General features: G+C 43.2%; 2 protein-coding genes across 3 annotated transcripts in view; one reads left to right on the top strand and one right to left on the bottom strand.

The window, feature by feature from the left end:
* LOC147034710 (voltage-dependent calcium channel gamma-2 subunit-like) overlaps positions 1-20,403 on the top strand; it is a 233,714-nt gene that overhangs the window by 67,700 nt on the left and 145,611 nt on the right. The window lies entirely within an intron of this gene.
* On the bottom strand, positions 672-5,016 carry LOC147034711 (uncharacterized). The gene has a single exon (XM_085887483.1). It carries the CDS (start codon positions 4,531-4,533, stop codon positions 3,559-3,561), a length of 975 nt encoding a protein of 324 aa, XP_085743609.1. The 5' UTR covers positions 4,534-5,016; the 3' UTR covers positions 672-3,558.

Genomic DNA, 20,403 nt, shown 5'->3' with positions numbered 1-20,403 from the left:
CAAAGACACGAGGCTAGGCCGTAAAAGGCATTGAAGGCTCAGCCGGGTTTTTCAGAAAGGGTGTCGGTGGATTCAAGTTCAATCCCATCTTCGTCGTGAGTTTATTGTGTCATAAAATACTCAAAGAATGAGGAATCTAATATTCTCCAATGGTTTTATTAAATCGAACATCAGAACGTAATAAGCTTTGCACTGCACACCTCCTGACCTCTCATCCTGAACTCCTTCTTCCTCATCGCACCCTCTAGCATCCAGTCTATACACAACACCGCACACACCTAACATGACCACCAATTTTTTTGTCTGAATCCATCCATAACTCTTTTGAGATATCCTGCTCACAGTCAAACAGACAGACAGGAGTGAAAACAATCTTTTCCCACATTTGGTGGTGGAGGTAAAGAGTAGGCAAGTACAATTCAAACAAAATAGACTAAAGTCGAACGACAGTTGGACATCACCATCAATTTTACCCAAAATCTACCACAATTGGATGAATCACAACAACACTCTTTAGAACAAGATTTTACTATTGTTTTTAGTAAAACACACCTCCGACACACATCCATCATTTCTGTAATTATTTTCTGTCTTAACATACCTTGTGAGAGAGAGAGATAGAGATAGATATATGGGAAGGGAGACAGAGACAGACAGACATTTTGTTCCTCTTTATTTTCAGGAATCATTGTGCACAAGGAAGTCATAAACCAAAGGCAAACATTGTACAAAGTTAAAATGAGGAAAGAGGTAGTCCATAAACAAGGCAAAATCATAAATTAACTCTGAGGACACCATCAACAAGTTCACATAATGATTCCTTCACACACCACTTCTGTGAAAACAACATAAAATCACTGAGTTGAAATTCAAAGTGCAAACGTGATGTGACAAAGGCTTTAAAAAGATGAACGACATCATCAGTATTGTCAGTATTTTGCATTATCTGCTTCTTTGACAGGTATATAGTGAGTTTAGCCTCGGAAGACAAATAATTTGCTAAAAAACACTCATTTTTGCATCGGTAAGAGATACTAAAACCAAAGATAAAAACACAATGTGTAAAAAGGCCTAGTCCTCGGAGTACATGTGATAAGATCATAAAAAGGGGGGCAGCCTTGGGCACTCAATAAAAATGTGGAAAATATTTTCAGTAACACCACAGAAAGGACACAATTCTGTGTGACTAGAACATATGCGATGAGACAAAACATTCGAGGGTAAAATGTAGTGTGCCAGCCACCACTGCAAATCTCCAGAGCGCTTGGCAATGGGTGCCTTAAACATAACAAGCCATTGGATGGAGTAACACGGAGCATCCTCTTCCAGTGCGCTGTGGTTCTGCAGGTCTCTCAGGAACAAGGGCTTTAACACACAAAAAAACTATGTTTTTCCATTGAGTTAAAAGGGATAAAACCTTGAAAGTGAAGTGAAAGTGATGGAAAGGGGTGTTGGAGCAAAGGTGTGGAGTCCAGCTGTGGAGTCCATTTTAACTCGGACTGCTTGAAAAAGCGTAGAATTACAGAGAAAATTCTCCCTATGACTCGAATGGACCGAATTCCAGTGGCCACAACGACCTTGGCAGCTGGCTTCCATTTATAAGGAAAAGGAGTTCTAAAATGTTTAACCTTGGTGTTTCCAGCATCAATAAAATTTTGCATAAAATTGCGATCGCCACAAACCCCTTTAAAAAGAGGGTTTAGAAAAATGGGCTCATTTAAAAACATTTTGAGAGAGTAGCTACTGTCATCACGGCGGACGGTGACTGCCTGCCATGCCTCCAGCATGCTTCTATAGAACAGGGCCACTGATGTGATGTCAACTTTCTTGGTGTCCATGAGAAAGAGTTCCTGATCATAGCCAAGTTTCCCTGCCTGCCGAAGCAGGCAGTGAGCGAAGGCTTTTCAAGAGATATCCGTGTATAACAACCTGCACAATGAAAGGAGGTGAAAAGCCATCACTTTGCTGGTAACGGCAACCAGCCCCTGTCCTCCTTCGGCAATAGGCAGGCTTTGCACACTGGGCCGGAGCCAGTGCTTCCCCCCAAAAGAAGTCAATAAAAATGGATTGTAGTTTTTTTAAGAATGAAATCTGGGGGTTGTAGTGCCGTAAAAATATGCCAAAGCATTGACGCCGCAAGGTTATGCATAACAAGGGTTCGCCCCCGATGAGATTTGACTAAGTAGTCCCTTCCATTTTAGTAACCGCCTCTCAGTTTTATTTATTAAAAATTCCCAGTTTTTTAAAACGAAATTTTGAGTGCCAAGGAATAGACTATAGGGCATGTAATCAAAATCCCTTCAGAAAGTGCTTTTTGTGGTCTCCACATTGAAACTACATATGTTATGTCTTAAAATATAGGCATTGCATGTCTTATCAATATCCCCTTTGTTCCCATGCTCAAAAGTGGAGCATTGATTAGTAATTCCCGCCTAAAAATAATGCGTCAAACAAGTAATGTTTTTTTAACGGGGTGCTATGGGTCAAAAAGACCTGACTACATTCAAGAGGTATTATCTTGCCAATGTTTTGACAAATGATGCCATGTTTGGTATCAACATAATCATATAAGTGTCTAGTTTTAAGAAATACATTAATTAGCGCAAGTCAAGGTCAATCTTGTTAGTGACCCGAGGTCAAATGTCAATGACCTTAAATTTGGGCTAAGTTAAAATTAAAAATTTGCTCATAATTTTGTACACATTTACAAATATCAGATCATGCTGTAACATCACCAAGTTGTTTATAGGTTAGCAAGCTGTGATCCAATGGAGAGTTTTTTGAAAAAAATATTTTGCATGTTGCCATGGCAACGGTTTGCCAAATTTTGTGATTTTTTTCTTGCTGATGAACTATTCGGACTACCATAAATTCTGAACTAAAGATATTTTCCAAAAATGCTCTCATTAGATCACAGTACATAAAACAATCAACAATTGTGCCAATTTTCAAGGATGTAGCCCACTCACAACCTAAAAAAAATTACGATCAAATCACGAAAAGCTGAAAAACGATAGAAGCCGATAAAGATTCGCATCAAAATGGCCGACGTTACATTTTGCAGATCGAAGTAACGAATGTCTGTTTACATGTCAGCACATGCTGCTCAGTGGGTGAATGCATTTAGACAATATTTAGATCAACAGATGGCAGTATTTTTTATTCAATAGGTAGCAGGACATGCTGTGAACATATAGGAACACTTAGACTCTATTTAGAATTGCAAAACTTGCTTGAAAATAGGTGAAAAGGGGTTATTTTTAGACAAAAATTACAACCGGAAGTGGATTTTTAGCACTTCCGGTTTGTAAAAAATGAGACTAGGGTTGTTAAATTGCCCTTAAAAAGTAATGTTTGGTAATTTTTTAGAGAAAAAATGTATGGATCCAACAAGATTAATATTGTATGGGTACAAAAAACAAAAAATATCCACCTCCCATAGTCCCCCCATTAAAAGGGAACGCTGGTGTTGCAAGTGAGAGCAACAGATATGCTGTTTAAAATGGTTTCTTTACACAGTATTCCAGAGTTATAATCCCATGTAAGTTTACCTTGCCATTAAAAAGATTCTTCTTCTTCAAAATTTTCTTCATCAAAGCAGATATCTCCAACTTCATCCATTTCTTCTTCACTTTCTTCAGCATCGTCATCGCGTACATGCATGTTGTCACAGTTCTTGCACTCGCACAGTTCGGTACAACATAGCCCCAGAGACACACAACACTGGTCATCTGCATCTGATGCTTTGCACTTGGACTTCTTGCAGGTGCAGCGTGAGAGTTCAAGAATGCTCTGTTGAGCAGGTTGCATTTCCATCCAGTTTATTGAGAGGCTGCCATCGATCAATTTCCAACCATGTCCAGCTGGTGATGGGATATCTGGGTGATTGTCAAAGCTGCGCTCGCAAACAGCTGCCTGGAAGTTGGCTCGTTGTACGTGTTTGATGAGGGCATCTCGGTTTGGTGGCATGACACTTTCGTTTCTTGCAGCCATCGAAAACATAGAATACCGTGCATCGTTGACATGACTGTACTCCTGCTGGCTGTAAAGCTTGCAAACGAAATCCTCCAGTAAAGAAACAAGCTCATCTGTTACGGAGAAAGACTCGCCAAGCATTTGACACGCATGGAAAAAGGATTTATTTTGGGTGAGAAGTTTGATTGCTTTTGTTTTCCCTTTGTCGTAAAAGGAACTTACAGAATCGCATCCTGTGAAACAGTGGAGACCTATGATGGCTTTTTCGATGTCATCTCCAAGCTCCTGCTGTATGGCCTGAAAGTCAATGATACGTACATTGTCGTCTCTGCCAGTGTGGAAATACAACTGGGAACCCACAAGGTGCGATACAAGTGCCACACCAATAACAAACACGTCAGTGTCTGGGCTTTTGATGGTGATGCTTCTGATGCCTTGGGTGCTGATGTAATGTGCATGTAGGAGCATCCTGGTGTCAGCCTCCTCTTGGATGGAATGGAGCTGTGGTATTTCTTCAATGCTGATGTTACCATTTCTTGGTGTGATGGAATGACACATCTTGCCATGTGCAACATACAGTGTGATGCCCTTAAGGTTGTCCTCTCCACAAGTACTCCAATGGTTGAACAAGAAGTGAACTAGCTGTTCCTTATTGAAGCTGTTTGCCAGATATTTCTTCCATTGTTTAGGTACAGGTTGGTCTGCCTGGGATATTTTAATCCTCTGGGAACCACTCGCTGCCCATCGTTTCCTCTCAGCACCCTTAATACTGATCGATGGATACGTGTCTGTTACAAAGTGTACAGAGTTGGAGGTACTACTTAGTGCCAGGTACACTAACTGTCTCAGAATTTTTTCCGCCAGTGGCGGGCATTCCTTTTGAACTCATTTGCTGAAGCATGGCCATGCCATCAACTACCCATACGCCTCCCTTTTGTGGGTCCACGACAGGGGAACTCTCAGGTACACTTTCTAGGTAGTGTAGCAGCCTCGCCTTGTTAGTTTTAACTAAGCATCCCTCATAAGTCGCAAGGGCTGGTGGATATGGGCTCAACGAGTGTCATCATGCTTTTGAGATTCACTTTTCGTACTTTGCCAATGATGACCAGCCTTGCCAACAACTCACGATCACTTTTCAAAGTAACATCTTTCCCTTTAACCTTGATGGTTTGCTTGCCTGCATCTGAAAATGTTTTCAGTTTCATCTCCTTCAGCATTTTGTTCAGGTCTACATCATTACCTTGCAAGCGGCTTTTAGAAAAATTGACGAAAGCTTCATCGCCCTTTACTTTTGCGGTCATGAGGTCAGAATACACATCATCTGGTGCAAGGACTCCAGATGACAAGTGAACCAGATCATTAGCATCCATTTCCAGGTCATTTTCGAAAGGATTCGTCATGCTCGTGATGGTACTCATTATGTTGTTTACGTCGTCTTCATCCCTAGTCATTTGAATGTTGGTAAGGTCTGCCCTTTTTGAAGATTTCTGCCCTTTGCCAGCCATCTCTTCACATTGTCTGGTTATCGAAGATATATGGAATCGATCTACTATATGTAAAAACAAAAGTCCCACATTTTACAATTCATGTAGACTACATAAATCACAACATTTGGGACTGACCTGACCCAATATCATAGGCCTCCCTGTGTGATGGTACATGCAATTTTCTCATTCGTGATGTATTTGTAGGCTACTTTTAAACTTACCGGATGATTGGGTGACATTGTGATGCTTCTGTTTAGCAGTTTGGGCACGTTTTTGCTTGGTAGAATCAGTGAAATACCAGTAACACACTGCGTGGCAACCCCAGTTTCAGGGACCGGCAATGCACTTTCACATGCGCTGTAGTGTAGACCATGATCGCGGACGAAATACCTCGCTAAATCGGCCTGGTTTCCCACCAAATCGCTCCAAATATCTACAGCACTCAAGAATGTTCTCCACCTTTTTTCAGTAAATGGCACAATATCACCACCGGCACCTGGAACATGTGCATAACACCTATTTTTTACACCAAATTTGACACCAACTGATGCCAAATTTCACCGATACTTTTCACCAAACAGCATCTTGTTTACACACGTGACCCGCTATTCGCCGTACCGCAGCACTCTCGTACGATGTTGCTGATTGGCTCCTTTTCAAAAATGAAACGTACAATTTTATTGTATAAATATCGAGATCGTGATAATTATTTTACCGACGAAATATTAGTTATTCCAACCTAAATTTCAACAAAATGCTCCAACCGATGACGCGGGAATATGAACGATAATTCATAAAAATATTTAACTTGATTATAAAATAAGTTTCATTCAGTTGGGAGATGGAGACCACAAGACAAGCACTTAGGACCACATGCCCTATCGTCCAGAAGACACCGAGATGAAAAAAAAATTCCATCCCGTGCCCATTCAAGTTGCTTGGGCAGGGTCGGAGGAGTGGCGCCATTTTGCGGACCAAGATAGAGAGCTTTGCTCTTTTTCCAGTTTACTTTGGTGGAGCTTGCCAAACTGAATTCATGGACACAGTGGACCAAGGCAGAGACATCCTCATCTGAATGGATAACTGCACAAAGATCATCCGCATAGGCAATTACTTTAACTGGGTTCGCCATTGGTTGGGGAAGAAAACCATGAAGATGTTCCCGCAACCGAATGAGCAAAGGCTCGATTACTAGGGAATAGAGAAGGCCGGACAAAGGGCAGCCTTGACGAATGCCTCTATTCGCTGGGAAAGGCTGACATAAAATATTATTAACTTCGAGTAAACTAAAAATGTTGTTATACAGGAGCTGTATGTAAGAGATAAAAGTTGCCCCAAAATCAAACCCTCGTAAAACAGAAAAAAAGATAGAGGTGATCAACAGTATCAAAGGCTTTTTCCTGGTCTAGAAAAACCAAACCAACAAACAAAATAACAAAATAAGCCTTAGGCCTGGACAACATGCATGCAAGACACGGAGTACTGGGTGGTGCCTCATGGACGAGAGGAAAGGTGTGGAAGGCACGAATGCGGCTCGTAACAAGCCGATGTCGCCGGATTCGAGCGCCCAGCCCGAGCATGTAGCGTGGCAAAATGGTGGCGACGTCCTCCTATCGGCCCAGCCCACGCAAGCAGTGTGGAAAAAATGGCGGCGACGTCCTCCTATCGGCCCAGCCCACGCAAGCAGCGTGGAAAAATGGCAGTGACGTCCTCCTATCGGCCCAGCCCACACACGCAGCATGGCAAAATGGCGGCGACGTCCTTCTATCAGCCCAGCCCATGCACGCAGTGTAGCAAAATGGCGGCGACGTCCTCCTATCGGCCCAACCCACGCGTGCAGCATGGCAAAATCGTGGCGACGTCCTCCTATCGGCCCAGCCCACGCAAGCAGCGTGGAAAAATGGTGGCGAAGTCCTCCTATCGGCCCAGCCCACGCAAGCAGCGTGGCAAAATGGCGGTGATGTCCTCCTATCAGCCCAGCCCACGCACGCAGCGTGGAAAAATGGTGGTGAAGTCCTCCTATCGGCCCAGCCCTCGCAAGCAGCGTGGCAAAAATGGTGGCGACGTCTTCCTATCGGCCCAGCCCACGCATGCAGCGTGGCAAAATTGTGGCGACGTCCTCCTTTCGGCCAAGCCCACACGCAGTGTGGCAAAAATGGCAGCAATGTCCTCCTATCGGCCCAGCCCATGCACGCAGTGTGGCAAAATGGTGGCGACGTCCTCCTATCGGCCCAGCCCACGCACGCAGTGTGGCAAAATGGTGGCAACTTCCTCCTATCAGCCCAGCCCACGCACGCAGCATGGCAAAATGGCGGCGACGTCCTCCTCTCGGCCCAGCCCACGCACGCAGCCTCGGTGCGTCCAGCCCCTGTGAGGTCGACGGCACAAGAGGGTGAGATCCGGTGAAAGGAACTGTTTTCTCACCTTTCGAGGCAGGCTTTTTGGACCACTTCCGGGGACGCGTGATTCGTCCATGGTGCGGGTTTGCAGCAGCTTTCCGCCAATGGGTTGCTGGCACGTCTTGTTGACTGGCTCTGTCAGGGCGCTGGGTGGGGGCTGATTAAGAGGGGGGAAGGAAAAAGAAGGCGCCTCTCGGTACACCACCACTGTATGAACACTGGATCGCCTGCTACACCTTCCAACACAAATTTAACATCCGATTACCAAACAACCTGGCTAAACATGCATTTATGGGGGGATCTGGGCTAGTCCTATATTTAATAACCCACTAAGGGCCAATTTCCGCAACAATAGGACGCCAGTTGCATGGTTGCTGAAGGTCACCTTTTTTGGGGACAAGGGCGAGTACAGCCCTGCGACAGCTTAATGGCAACAGATTCAATCGTAGACCGTCAATCAGAGCTTCATGGAACTCTGGTCCCAGAAGGTCCCAAAAGGTTTTATAAAGTTCTCAAGGCATTCCATCTCGTCCAGAGGCTTTGCCTGTTGGTAGAGTATGTAGGGCAGCCTGAAGTTCCTCCAAAGTTATTTCCTTGTCTAGTTGTAGACGTACGGATTCTGATAAGATGTGTAGGGAAGAAGTCAGGGATTCCACAAACTCATCATCAGTGCTCTTGGCTTGGTAGAGTTCAGAGAAGTAATCCTTGAGTGAAACTCTGATGTCTTTTTGGCAGTGCGTTATTCTTCCTTCCTTCGTCTTTAGTGAGGCTATCTGCTGACTTGTTTTTTTCCGAACTTCCTGTCTGAAGAAAAACTTAGAGGAAGTATCCAAGTGATACAGGTTTTCCATTCGGAGACGGATCAGAGCTCCCCTGGCCTGCTTTGATTGAAGCCCAGCAAGAAGGGCTTTTTTCTTTGCCAGCAAAAAGTTGGTCCTTTCAGTATTGGAGGCTGAAAGGTTGGATTGCAAAGATAGTATCTCTCTGGCAACCAGAGATTGAAGGGCAGAGTCATGTCGAGTTTGATAAGCTCCGTATTGCTTGCAGAACGATGTTATCTGTGCTTTGGCATTGTCCTACCTTTGCACAAGACGGGGAAAGGAGGGTTTACGTTGGAGTAAAGTTCTCCAAAAAACACGAAAGGCATCATCAAACAAATGATCCTCGAGGAGGCTAACATTAAAAGTCCAGTAGGCAGCACCTCGGTTACGAATTGGTAGGTGAATGCGAAGTATGACCATATGATGGTCTGAGAAACCACTGGGGACGATACCAGTATGGGTCACAATATTTAAAAAATAATTACTAATATAAAAACGGTCTGACCTTGCGAGGGACAGACAGCCATCAAAACAACGACACGACTTGTATTGTCGTGTTGATGGATTACAAGTCCTCCAAATGTTAATAAGGGAGAAGGATGTCAAAGTCCTAGCCAGGGGCATAATGCTCGCTGGGTTAGGCTCTTTCCCATTGCGATCAATGGTAGAATCCATCGTGCAGTTAAAATCCCCTAAACAAACAAATCCATTAAAATCTAAGTGTGTGAGGGATGCTTCTAACTGCGTAAAAACACAAGTTCGATCCGTATTGTCACTCGGTGCATAGACATTCAGTATTGTGTGTTTAAAACCATTAAGAGTAAAGGTGAGTGAGATTAAATCTTCTTCTTCTTCTTCTTCTTTCGGCTGCTCCCGTTAGGGGTCGCCACAGCGGATCATCCGTATGATCCGCATAGTGATTTGGCACATGTTTTACGCCGGATGCCCTTCCTGACGCAACCCTGGTCGCCTCTTACAACACAGGGATATGGTACACCTATTTTAACCGGGGTATACACCGGCCCAGTATACTGGTACTCATTTTGCCGACCTCGGAAGGATGACAGGCTGAGTGAACCCCCTGGTGTATTAATTCAGTGGCCCAACGGGGCTTGAACTCAGGACCTTTTGGATCCCAAGCCGCTGCCCTAACCACTGCGCCAACACCAGGCTTTTTTGTGAGTGAGATTAAATATCCTTTAATAATTTCATTAAAATCAACAATGAGATTACAGAGAGAGGGATGTAAATAGATGGCTACCCCAGCTCTGGGACACTCTAAGCTGCTGAAGAACCACCTTCCTCTCATCATTCTCTCCCATTCGCTCATATAGGAGGAGCTACATCTGGTTTCCTGTAAAAGTAAAAAATCATTCTGGTTCTTCAATATAAGCTCCTTAACTTATGAGGAGTTTTTCTTTGCGTAAATTTGAACGTCCTCCATTAATGTTTAAAGTAGCAATCGAGAAAGCCAAAGTGTGGAATTTTGAAAAATATATCAGTCAATTGGCCAGGTTATGGACGCAGTAGTTTCCTTGCTTTCAAAACCCACTTCCTCAGATGAAACATTTGTGGCTCAGTCATGCCAAACTGCTCAGACTGAACGAGCAGCCACTTTGCAGAGGTAATAAAACAGCATGTCTGGAAAGGAATCTTGAATTTGAACATGTCTCTTACGGAAGGTGTGCTGTAAAAATTTTATGATCTCCTGGGGGGGGGGGCACAGTCGGAACACCCTCTGGTTCCTGAAATAAGCCTGGATCGTTCCAGACTTCAGTACTATCACCAGAGGTAAACGACGAGGCCCCATCAGAATCATAGTCTGATTGGTGATGCACACTTGAACCATGCACCACAGGTGGAGTAGGCATTTCCATTCCTGCTGGGAGGGAGAAAGCCGTTACCAAAGCAGAACACGCATGCTCCTCATCCATAACGTCCGGAGTTGTCTGGAACGCAGATGTCTCAGCCACTATGCTTTTGGTAGAAAGAAGGACCAACATAGGCTCACTTTCAATGTCGATGACATCAACAACCACTGAGGTGGTCACAACTACCTCTTGGGGCACAACACCGCCCTCTTGTTCATGTTCATGCTCGTGCTCATCCCGTACATGATCAGGAGCACTGTCAACATCCACTGGAGCTAGAACTGCAATTTTTTTTCCATTTCCAAAGCAGTGAGCGAGCTGGCTGTATCTACAAGAAAGCCGTGTAGTTTGCTCGATGGCGCAAGCTTTTTAGAAAACGCTCACAATTACATCATGACCGTTGATGTTGGGATGCTTGTTTCTTCGGGAGTGAACGGTGACAAAACCCTCGTCGTCTACTTGAGATTCTTTAACTTCTGCATTTGTTTTCATGGGCTCATTATGGGAGGTGTCTGCACGTGCCACCACTCTAGATGTACCACTAGTGCTTGGCTTGGGTTCTGCAGCTCCAGGTGCATCATTAGTGCTTGTTCTGGGCTCCTGGCATTGAGAGTCCTCATTAGGTTCCACACGTTGAGACTCACCACGAGGAATGTTTGGTTTCGGACACGCATTCTTTAAATGTCCATGCTCGCCACAAATAAAGCATGTCATCATTTCAGTGGCAATATAAACTCGGGAGCTACGATCTTTATATTTAAGAGTGACAGCCAGTACTAAGTGACCGTGCACCATTCTTCAAAACAATATAACAGTGGCGTCGGAACGATATAATGTGTCGAACCGAAACGCCAGAACGCAAACGTAATGGGATCATGGAAATCCGTGACACAACCGTCCCAAAATACCTTAAAGCAGAGATAATCTCCTCGCTTTTAAAGAAAGGTGGAATATTTGATATAATAATTTTAACAGCAGGTGTGTCCAAAGGACTTACAGAAACAAAAAGATCCGGCGGGAGAAGCAAGCCGGTTTTGACCGTCTGAGCAACGTATCGCTCTTCAGACAAAAATAGCACAACACGTTGATTCATCCTCGACGCTGCGAGAATGTTTTTGAGCCCAATGAGCTCTCCGAAACCCATTACGACATCATTAACACTGACTCCGTCCGGTGGACAAACTATGACCCTGTTCTTTGGAGTGAGTTCCTCATACACACTATGATGCAAACGTACATTTGCTATAATGTGAAACAATACAAAGTAAATTGAAGGATCAAAAAACCAAAAGCAAACCTGCCACAAGCAAAACTTGCAAGTGGGGGGAAACAAAAGATTAATATGAACTAAGTATTTCGTGAAGAAAAAGGCTAAACGTTGAAACACAGCAAGTAGAAAAGCAGGCCCAAAAACCAGGAAGTCCTGAACAGGCCTGCAGAACACTTACTGTGCACGCTCTCTTTCTCTCTCCTGTCTCAACAAAGAAAGGAAACACAGGGGAAAACTTCACACACACAAACAAGGATACAAGGGGAGCGAAAAGGGGATAGGAAAAACACCAACAGGACACAGCACTCACAGCTTCACTTACAGAGCTGCCATGATGCCACACCCATGCACAACTCACCAACAACCAGCAGGGGGGGGGGAGAGAGAGAGAGAAAGAGAAAGAGAAAGAGAAAGAGAAAGAGAGAGAGAGAGAGAGAGAGAGAGAGAGAGAGAGAGAGAGAGAGAGAGAGAGAGAGAGAGAGAGAGAGAGAGAGAGAGAGAGAGAGAGAGAGAGAGAGAGAGAGAGAGAGAGAGAGAGAGATATATATATATATATATATATATATATATATATATATATATATATATATATATATATATATATATATATATATAAATAATTGAATTTTAAACACTTTATTTCATGAATAGCAAGAAAAAAAAAAACAGGTAATTAATGCATTTGGGAAACACACAAAAAAACACATCTTTACATATCCGAAATAAAGATGCAAATCATAGAGTGACCACCAAATTAAGTTGATCCATCAGACACACAGCTCCACCAATACACCATTTTCTCTCAAAAAGTTTAACATTGTCATTATTTTTATAATGTTTAAATTCCAGTTTTAGTCTCGCTACAATAAAACCTTTGAAAATACTTACATTATCAACATCATCGTCATTTTCAATCTTCATTTTCCTTGACTTATAAATGGCATATTTTGCTACAGCCACCAGAAAATTCAAAAAAGCACCAGCATCTCTACATGAGGGGCTATAAGGCACCCCAAAAATAAACATGTGTGATGTAAAAGAAAAAGACAAATTATGAAAGAGGTGAATAAGCAAGGAAAAAAGAGGGGTAAGTCTTTCACACTTCATGTATGTATGGAAGAGATCCTCTTCTTGCTCACAGAAGGGACATGTGATCGATATGGAGTTATTAAAATGATGTACAAATGTGTTGGATGGGAGTGCCCAATGTACTAGCCTCCACTGTATATCAGCCAAAAGGCCATGTATGGGTAACCTGTACAACTTGGCCCACAGAGGGAGACCCGGGCCCTAACTTCTCACCCCACAAAGCTATGCGTGTTCGCCCCGATGGGGGGAAACATTCTTCGTTCGAGAGAGGTCTTGGAACCAGTCTTAGTTACTAAATGAAAGGGGAGAAGATCTTCAGTATTTGATTGGACAGCAGGAAACACTTTAATTTCAGGAAAGGTCATCCAAAAATCTTCCCCAATACTGACACCTTCCCAACCAATATTTAACTGTCTAAATTTCCTCACCACAATCCGTACAGTTTGGTCCACGAGTCGGATGGATCTAATGCCAAGCCTGTCTGCAACTGACCTTGCAGATCTCCATTTAGACCTAGAGACATCCCTAAGGTCACACACCTTGTTAACTTGTCCTTGTATGAATTTTCTGATCGTCTGACAATGAGGAACACAAAGAAGAAAAGTGTTGTCGAATAAAGGCTCCTGGAGAAACATTCGGCAGTTGTTGACCTCATTCAGGCGTTGCACACCAAACCCTTTCCAGGCATTCAGTAAACTTTGGTAAAAACCCAGGAAGTGAGGCATAGTTTATGCGCTCCAGGTCTACTAAAAAAAGATGCCAGTCATATTTAAGCCACCAGCCTGTTGCAGCAGGAAGTGTGCAAAGGGACGCCAAGCTATCTGTTCGTTGAACAACAGTCTTTGCACAGACTGCAGGTGAAAAGCCATGATACGACTGCTGATATCCACGACACCTTGTCCTCCCTCCTTCCGGGGGCGGTACAATACAGCAGGCCGAAGCCAGTGGTAACCACTCCAGAAAACCTTTACCAGCACCCGCTGGATGTCGATGATTAAGCCTCTCAGTGGTTGTAAGGCAATAGCTTTATGCCATAGTCCAGCTGCTATCAGGTTATTAATAATTAGAGTGCGTCCTCTGTATGAAAGCGACTTGAGTAATCCTTCCCATTTTTTTAACCGACTCGTAACTTGTTCCAGCATACCTTCCCAATTCTTCAATTCGATTTCTCTATTTCCAAAATAGATTCCGAGGTATTTGACCCCATCTGTCCTCCAGGTTAGGTTCTCTGGCAGTGAAGGTGTCTGTATTGGGGAAGATATACTACTTTTACCACACCATAGCCCGAAACTTTTGTTCCAATTTACCTCCCTTGAGGAGGCTGCAGAAAATTTTTCCAAACACCTTTGAAGAACAGAGATACTGTTTTGATCTCTAATTTAAATGCAGACATAAGCCGTGACCACAAAGTTCGGACCTTCTACACCTCCCCCCCCCCCCCGTCCTGTGGCATTCACTGCCTAATAGATGCCAGAAGTGGTTCAAGGGCAATTGTATACAACAATCCTGAAAGGGGACAGCCTTGACGAATACCCCTTCGGAAAGAGAAAGGGGGGCATAACCTGTTATTTACTTTCACCATGCAATAAGTATCATTATACAAAAGTTTAACATAAGAAATAAAATTTTCTCCAAAACCCATCCCCTTAAGAACAGAAAACAAGTACTGATGGTCAACACGAACGAAAGCCTTTGCCTGATCAATAAACAACAATCCAAAATTGTCAGACAAGGTATTATTACACGAAATGCTATCCCTTACCAGAAAAATATTATCATGAATGGATCTTCCAGGCACACAGTAAGTCTGATCTGGATTAATTACCCAAGCAATTACATTTTTCATGCAACTGGCGAGAACTTTAGAAAAAATCTTATAGTCAGAACAAAGTAAAGACACAGGCCTCCAATTTTCAACCTGTTGAGAGTTCCCATCTTTCGGCAGCAAACATACAACTGCTGTCTTACAAGATAATGGCAGTTCTCCAACACGTATACACTCTTCAAGGACATGAAGCAAGTCTGGTCTGACCAAAGTCCAAAAAACTTTATAAAATTCTACGGGTAGGCCATCTATTCCGGAGGCCTTTCCATCTTTTAAACTCCGCATGGCTGCTTCAAGTTCTTCAGCCATGATTGAGGAATCAAGAACTTGTTGCTGATCTCCTTCTAATTGTGGAAGCTCTGCAATCAATTCTTGAATTTCCTCATTGTCCACACTCTGGGGGGAGTATAAATTTGAATAAAAATCCTTCAAGACACTCGTGATCCCTTTCTGGGACGTCATTAGTAGTTAGGGAATTTTAGCAAATTGTATTGACCATCTGTGAAAAAATTGCTTACCAAAAAATTTCTTCACTAACGTATTCATCTAGGTGTCTACTAACACCTATCAATTAGTGCAAACCCAAATCCTTGTGGAAAATTCTGGGGAGGCAATCAAAGTTCGGGTGCTCAGAGGACCTGTGCGAAAAAATCGGAAAATTAACTTTTGCCAATATTGACTTGTGGGATGTCTAACTAGGGGTTTTTTGGGGGTGCTGAATTGATTCCAACCATTATTTTTGAGAAAAAAAACACTCCTTGATCATATAAAATGTATTGTATTGACATTTTTAACAGAACTGTGCTCAATGGAAATGTTTCTTTGTCAGCTTTTACAACCTTATTCATCAAACTCCCCAGTATCTTCCTCACTCTTCTTGTCATCCAGCTGGTTTATGTTCAGGAAAGAGTTACCATGACAGATGCCGCAAGCAGAAATACACTTGACTCCTTGCTTTTTACAGCAACACCTGAGTGAGCTGCAATCCCCTGCACAGTTGCAGCTGGCAAACGTCAGGAGGTAGTCTGGTGCAATGGGGTCTGTAGAAGGGACTGTTGCATATCCTTTCTCAGTGAGTTGCCATTCATAGTCCTCCCGGATCTTTCCGACATCGTAAGATGTTTCTTTGGCTGTCGTGAGGAAGATCGGATGGTCTGCAACATGATGAATCAGCATAACCAGGACGTCTGTGTCCTCAGCCCTCACCTCGACAGGGGACTCTCTTGCCTCATCTGGAGCTGCGCGGACGATGGAGGTGTCGGCATCATCGGAGCATTGCTGTACACTGATTCCATTCCTACTAAATGTCTCAGCAAGGAGCAGAATGACCTGGGCTTTGTTGTTTTTGTTATCGAGGAACTTATCTCTTGCAATGATGATTTTGAGATCCAGACGAATCTGAATGTCACAGCATGCATTCTTTGTTCGTCTCAAGTGGTCATGGTCCTTGGTGGAGCTGCCGTATCCGTCAAAGACCACCGTTATCTGGAGGCGATGGCTCCCCATGGATTTCACAAAGCAGAGGTAGCTCTCGGCAACATCCTTCCAAGTTCGGTTAGCCTCCCACTTGACATTGTGCAGGGGCCACCCACCATCAACCACAAGGCTTGTGCAGGGGGGTTGTTCGACAGGTGCCACACATGCCTTCAGGGACCTTGCTCGGGCAGCCTTGTCTGGCTTTCGCAACTTTTGATTTTTGTCAAACAGAGACATCGGTTTTGGCGTCACCTCAAAGCACAGAGCTTTTTTGGTCTTGACCTCACGCTCACTGATGACAATGAGGCGGTTGAATAGCTTCAGTGAGTCAATGACCAGCTTCTCGCCATTGACTTTGGGTCCAGATCTGAGGCTTGCAAGTGATTTGACCTTGTGTTTGGTTACCATTGCATCCACAACAGTTGTCCCATCCATCTTAGCCTGTATGGCTCTGCCAACTTCTTCTGCTTGATCAGCGTTGACTTGGTCTTCGGGAGTGCTGATGAACCCAGTTGAGAAGGACACCAGAGTCTTCTTGTCCCGTGTGGCATCGAAAGGGTTGACTTCCTCCAACCACCCAACTATGGTGTTGACAGCATCGTTATCTCTCTTCATTTGGACTCTTTTAACGTCGGTGTGGACAGGTACCCCACATTTGACCCTGCTTCTTTCTCGCTCTTGGTGAATGAAGGAGAAGTGGTTCAGAGTCTGAACCCAAGACTTATGAGAAGACTCATTCCGAAAGCAGCCTCTGTTTAGACCACCGGAGGATTTTTCCTCACGCATGAGTGTGGTTTCTATCGTGATGTCGGTCCATGTGCCGGACCATTCATGGTCTGAGAACCTGAATTCTACTGAGCATGAGCACAAGTATAACCAACAATATAGCAGTGGTTTCAAAAATGTTGTATGCTGGTTTCAGCACAATTTGAACAATCTGAATCAATTGAGCCAAATTACCGCAAAACAGTCTGAGATATCTAAAAATGTATCATATCAATATTTTACGGCCAGGGATTCATTTTTCCTCAAATCTAATGGTTGGAATCAATTCAGCACCCCAAAAAACCCCTCGTTAGAAATCCCACAAGTCAATATTGGCAAAAGTTAATTTTTCCGATTTTTTTTTTTTTGGCGCAGGACCTCTGAGCACCCGAACTTTGATTGGCTCCCCAGAATTTTCCACAAGGATTTGGGTTTGCACTAATTGATAGGTGTTCGTAGACACCTAGATGAATACGTTAGTGAAGAAATTTTTTGGTAAGCAATTTTTTGACAGAAGGTCAATACAATTTGTGAAAATTCCCTAACTATAGGGATCCATTTAATCCATGAATGCAATCCATGAATTTGTTGAGACTTTTTTATATTATTCTCCAATTTAAAGAAATCTTTGTTTGGCATATCCAAGGTCAGATAACCCATCCTCATCTTTACCAAGGTGCCCATAGCTTGTTGTTTCACCATTTCAGTTAATAAAGCTCTCTTTTCCACAACTCTTTGTCATAAGAGCCCTTTCCACCATCTGTCTTCTGTTCCAGAGCTACAATTTGAGTTCTTAACAAATCAATTGACAAAGAGTGTGTTCTCAAACTAAAAGAACTATACTGCTGACAGAAGGTTTTAATCTGGGATTTTGCAAGATCCCACCACACCCGCAAGTTAGCATGTTCAAATTTGGATGAGCGAATTTTCCCCCATACATCTTGAAATTATTCTCTAAAAGTTTATCATTTAACAGACTTGTATTAAATGACCAAGAGGCACTTCCACATGCTAGATCCGGTATGTTAAAGAACATCATGACAAGGTCATGATCCGTGAAACCGGCAGGAAAAATTTGAGACTTCAACACTACATTTAACATTACTTCATTCACATATATTCTGTCGTCTTGCTCTTGATACAGCTCCATTATGACATCTACACCATGTATAGCATTTCGATTGTGGATGCTGTACTCTCCACACGTCTTTAAGTTCATACTGTTTGATGATGCTTCCTAGAATTTTGGTTGAGGCAGCATGGGGTTCATGACTATTTCTATCGAGTGAGGGACAGACAGTACAATTAAAATCTCCAGCAATACATATAAATGCGGTTGACTCCAAGTTCTTAATAAAATCCTTTAGAATGGAAAATTTTATTTTGCTTTCAATCGGATCACTTGGTGCGTAAACATTTACAACAATTATCTTTTGTTTATTGCAAACAAAATCCATAGAGATGAGATGCCCTCTATATATTTCCTTAAAAGAAAGTTGCTGTGCACAAATTTTATGGCTTAAACAAATCGCAACACCTACTTTTGGTGTCGGAAAACTACGTAAAAACCAGTGACCTTTAAAGAGTCTTCCCCATTCGGCTACTAGGGAGTTTGTAGCATGAGTTTCTTGTAGGAGGATTATATCTGCTTTCAAGCTCTCACAAGCTTGAATTGTTTGAACCCTTCTTAATGGGGCCCGAACCCCATTTATATTAAAAAATGTGATGTGCAAAACCATCGTTAAGATTCTAAGCACTCAGTCTACTTCTACCTGCATTTCTTTTTTCGCTTTTGTCAAAGCTTTTCTGAGTCTCTGGAACTGAGGTTCAGAAATCTCTGTTGAGTTTCTTTGCACCATTTGTTTTGCAGTGGTGATAAACGCCTTGATACCAGGAAAATGATCTTTGATCTGCACATTTCGCTGCCTGAAGGTTTCATTTAAACAGCTAATAATATTTTCTTTCGATACATTTGACTCTCTTTCTTCTTCCTGAGATGCACACAATGCATCACAAGAAACACAAGCCTCTACATCTACATCCTCAATGTAGCTTGGTTGTGACTCAACCACCGCTACCTCCATTATCCCATGGTCTAAAGAATCTCTCTGTAGAGATTGAATAGGGAGACCTGTCCCATCACTGTTGTCAACTTGGGGCTTATTTTCCTCTTCATGTTCAACCTTTATTACATTGGGGGGTAAGGGGTAGTCATTCTTAACGTTCTGTGTCTTATTTTGGTCATCATCACCCTGAGTAGGTTGTTCACCTTCACATGTATAAGTATGATCTTGAAACCTTTAACGTGAACCATTGGTGGAGTCACGTCTTCCACCAACTCCTCACTACTTTGCTCTCTTTGTGCTGGACGACCAAGCTCACTCGAGGTACCAGTGTTTTGCACTGTCAGCACTTTATTGCCCTTATCTTTATTTTCAATGCTTCAGAGGGAGCGTTTCAGACTCTTTCTCAAGCTTGTGTCCATCATTTGTTCCTCAATGGAATTTAAATCCTCTGGAGTTTGCACCTTCTCTCCCATTTCATTGAGGTTGTTGTCATCACAAGGTTTAACCATGCTTTCCTTATCATTCCCATCTTTTGCTGCACTTTGATGTTCTAAGGTAGATTCCTGCACTATAGGTGACTCATCTATTGGGTCTCCCCGAACATTGATGAAGGGTGAGGGGGGGGGGGGTGGTGGATGTTGACCCAGCTGCAGCAGCATATGTTCTTTTTGCATTCGGACAATAATTCCGAGTATGACCTTGCGATCCACATCCATAACAGATTAAGGTTTCCGTTGCTGCAAAAACCCGATATTCATGTCCATCTAATTTCAGGTTAAAAGACAGACTTAGTTGTGTCACACCATATTTTAAGACAACAAAGCAAAACCGTCTAAACAATGCAATGTGTTTTAAATTTTCATTCCTGGTACGGAGGGGAACAGTAATTACTCTGGACACCACAGTACCATGTTCACCTTGCTTCTGAAGCAGTATTTAATTTGATACAAAGGGTGGGCAATTACTTATTACAGCGCGTGTGTTGCATACAATTGCACTGAGTTTGAAATGCCCCCGGTGTCTACCTCGTCTCCAGTGTCCCCTGTCCCCCCCCCCCCACGTGCCTCAAGACAGCCAATGACGGCCGGTCGGGAGATGCAGTGCGTAACCTAGACGGAAATAGCGAGAATTGACGGAAATACCCGAGTATTTCAATGGAAATTTGTGAAACTAATGTGTTATATGTGTGAAAATCATTTAATTTATTGATTGACGGGAAAAAACCAAGAAACGCGCCCCTCTCATGTACGAACGAACGAAAGACGTCATTTCCGCCCACCACCGCATTTTGCGCCGAAAGACGTCATTTCCGCCCACCATCGCATTTCGCGCCAAAAGACGTCATTTCCGGCCACCATC

This window comes from Eptatretus burgeri, chromosome 1 (genome assembly GCF_056783735.1).
Source record: "Eptatretus burgeri isolate ZD-2024b chromosome 1, Ebu_testis_v1, whole genome shotgun sequence".
NCBI lineage: Eukaryota > Metazoa > Chordata > Myxini > Myxiniformes > Myxinidae > Eptatretus > Eptatretus burgeri.
This window is presented reverse-complemented; position numbering and strand designations above follow the sequence as displayed.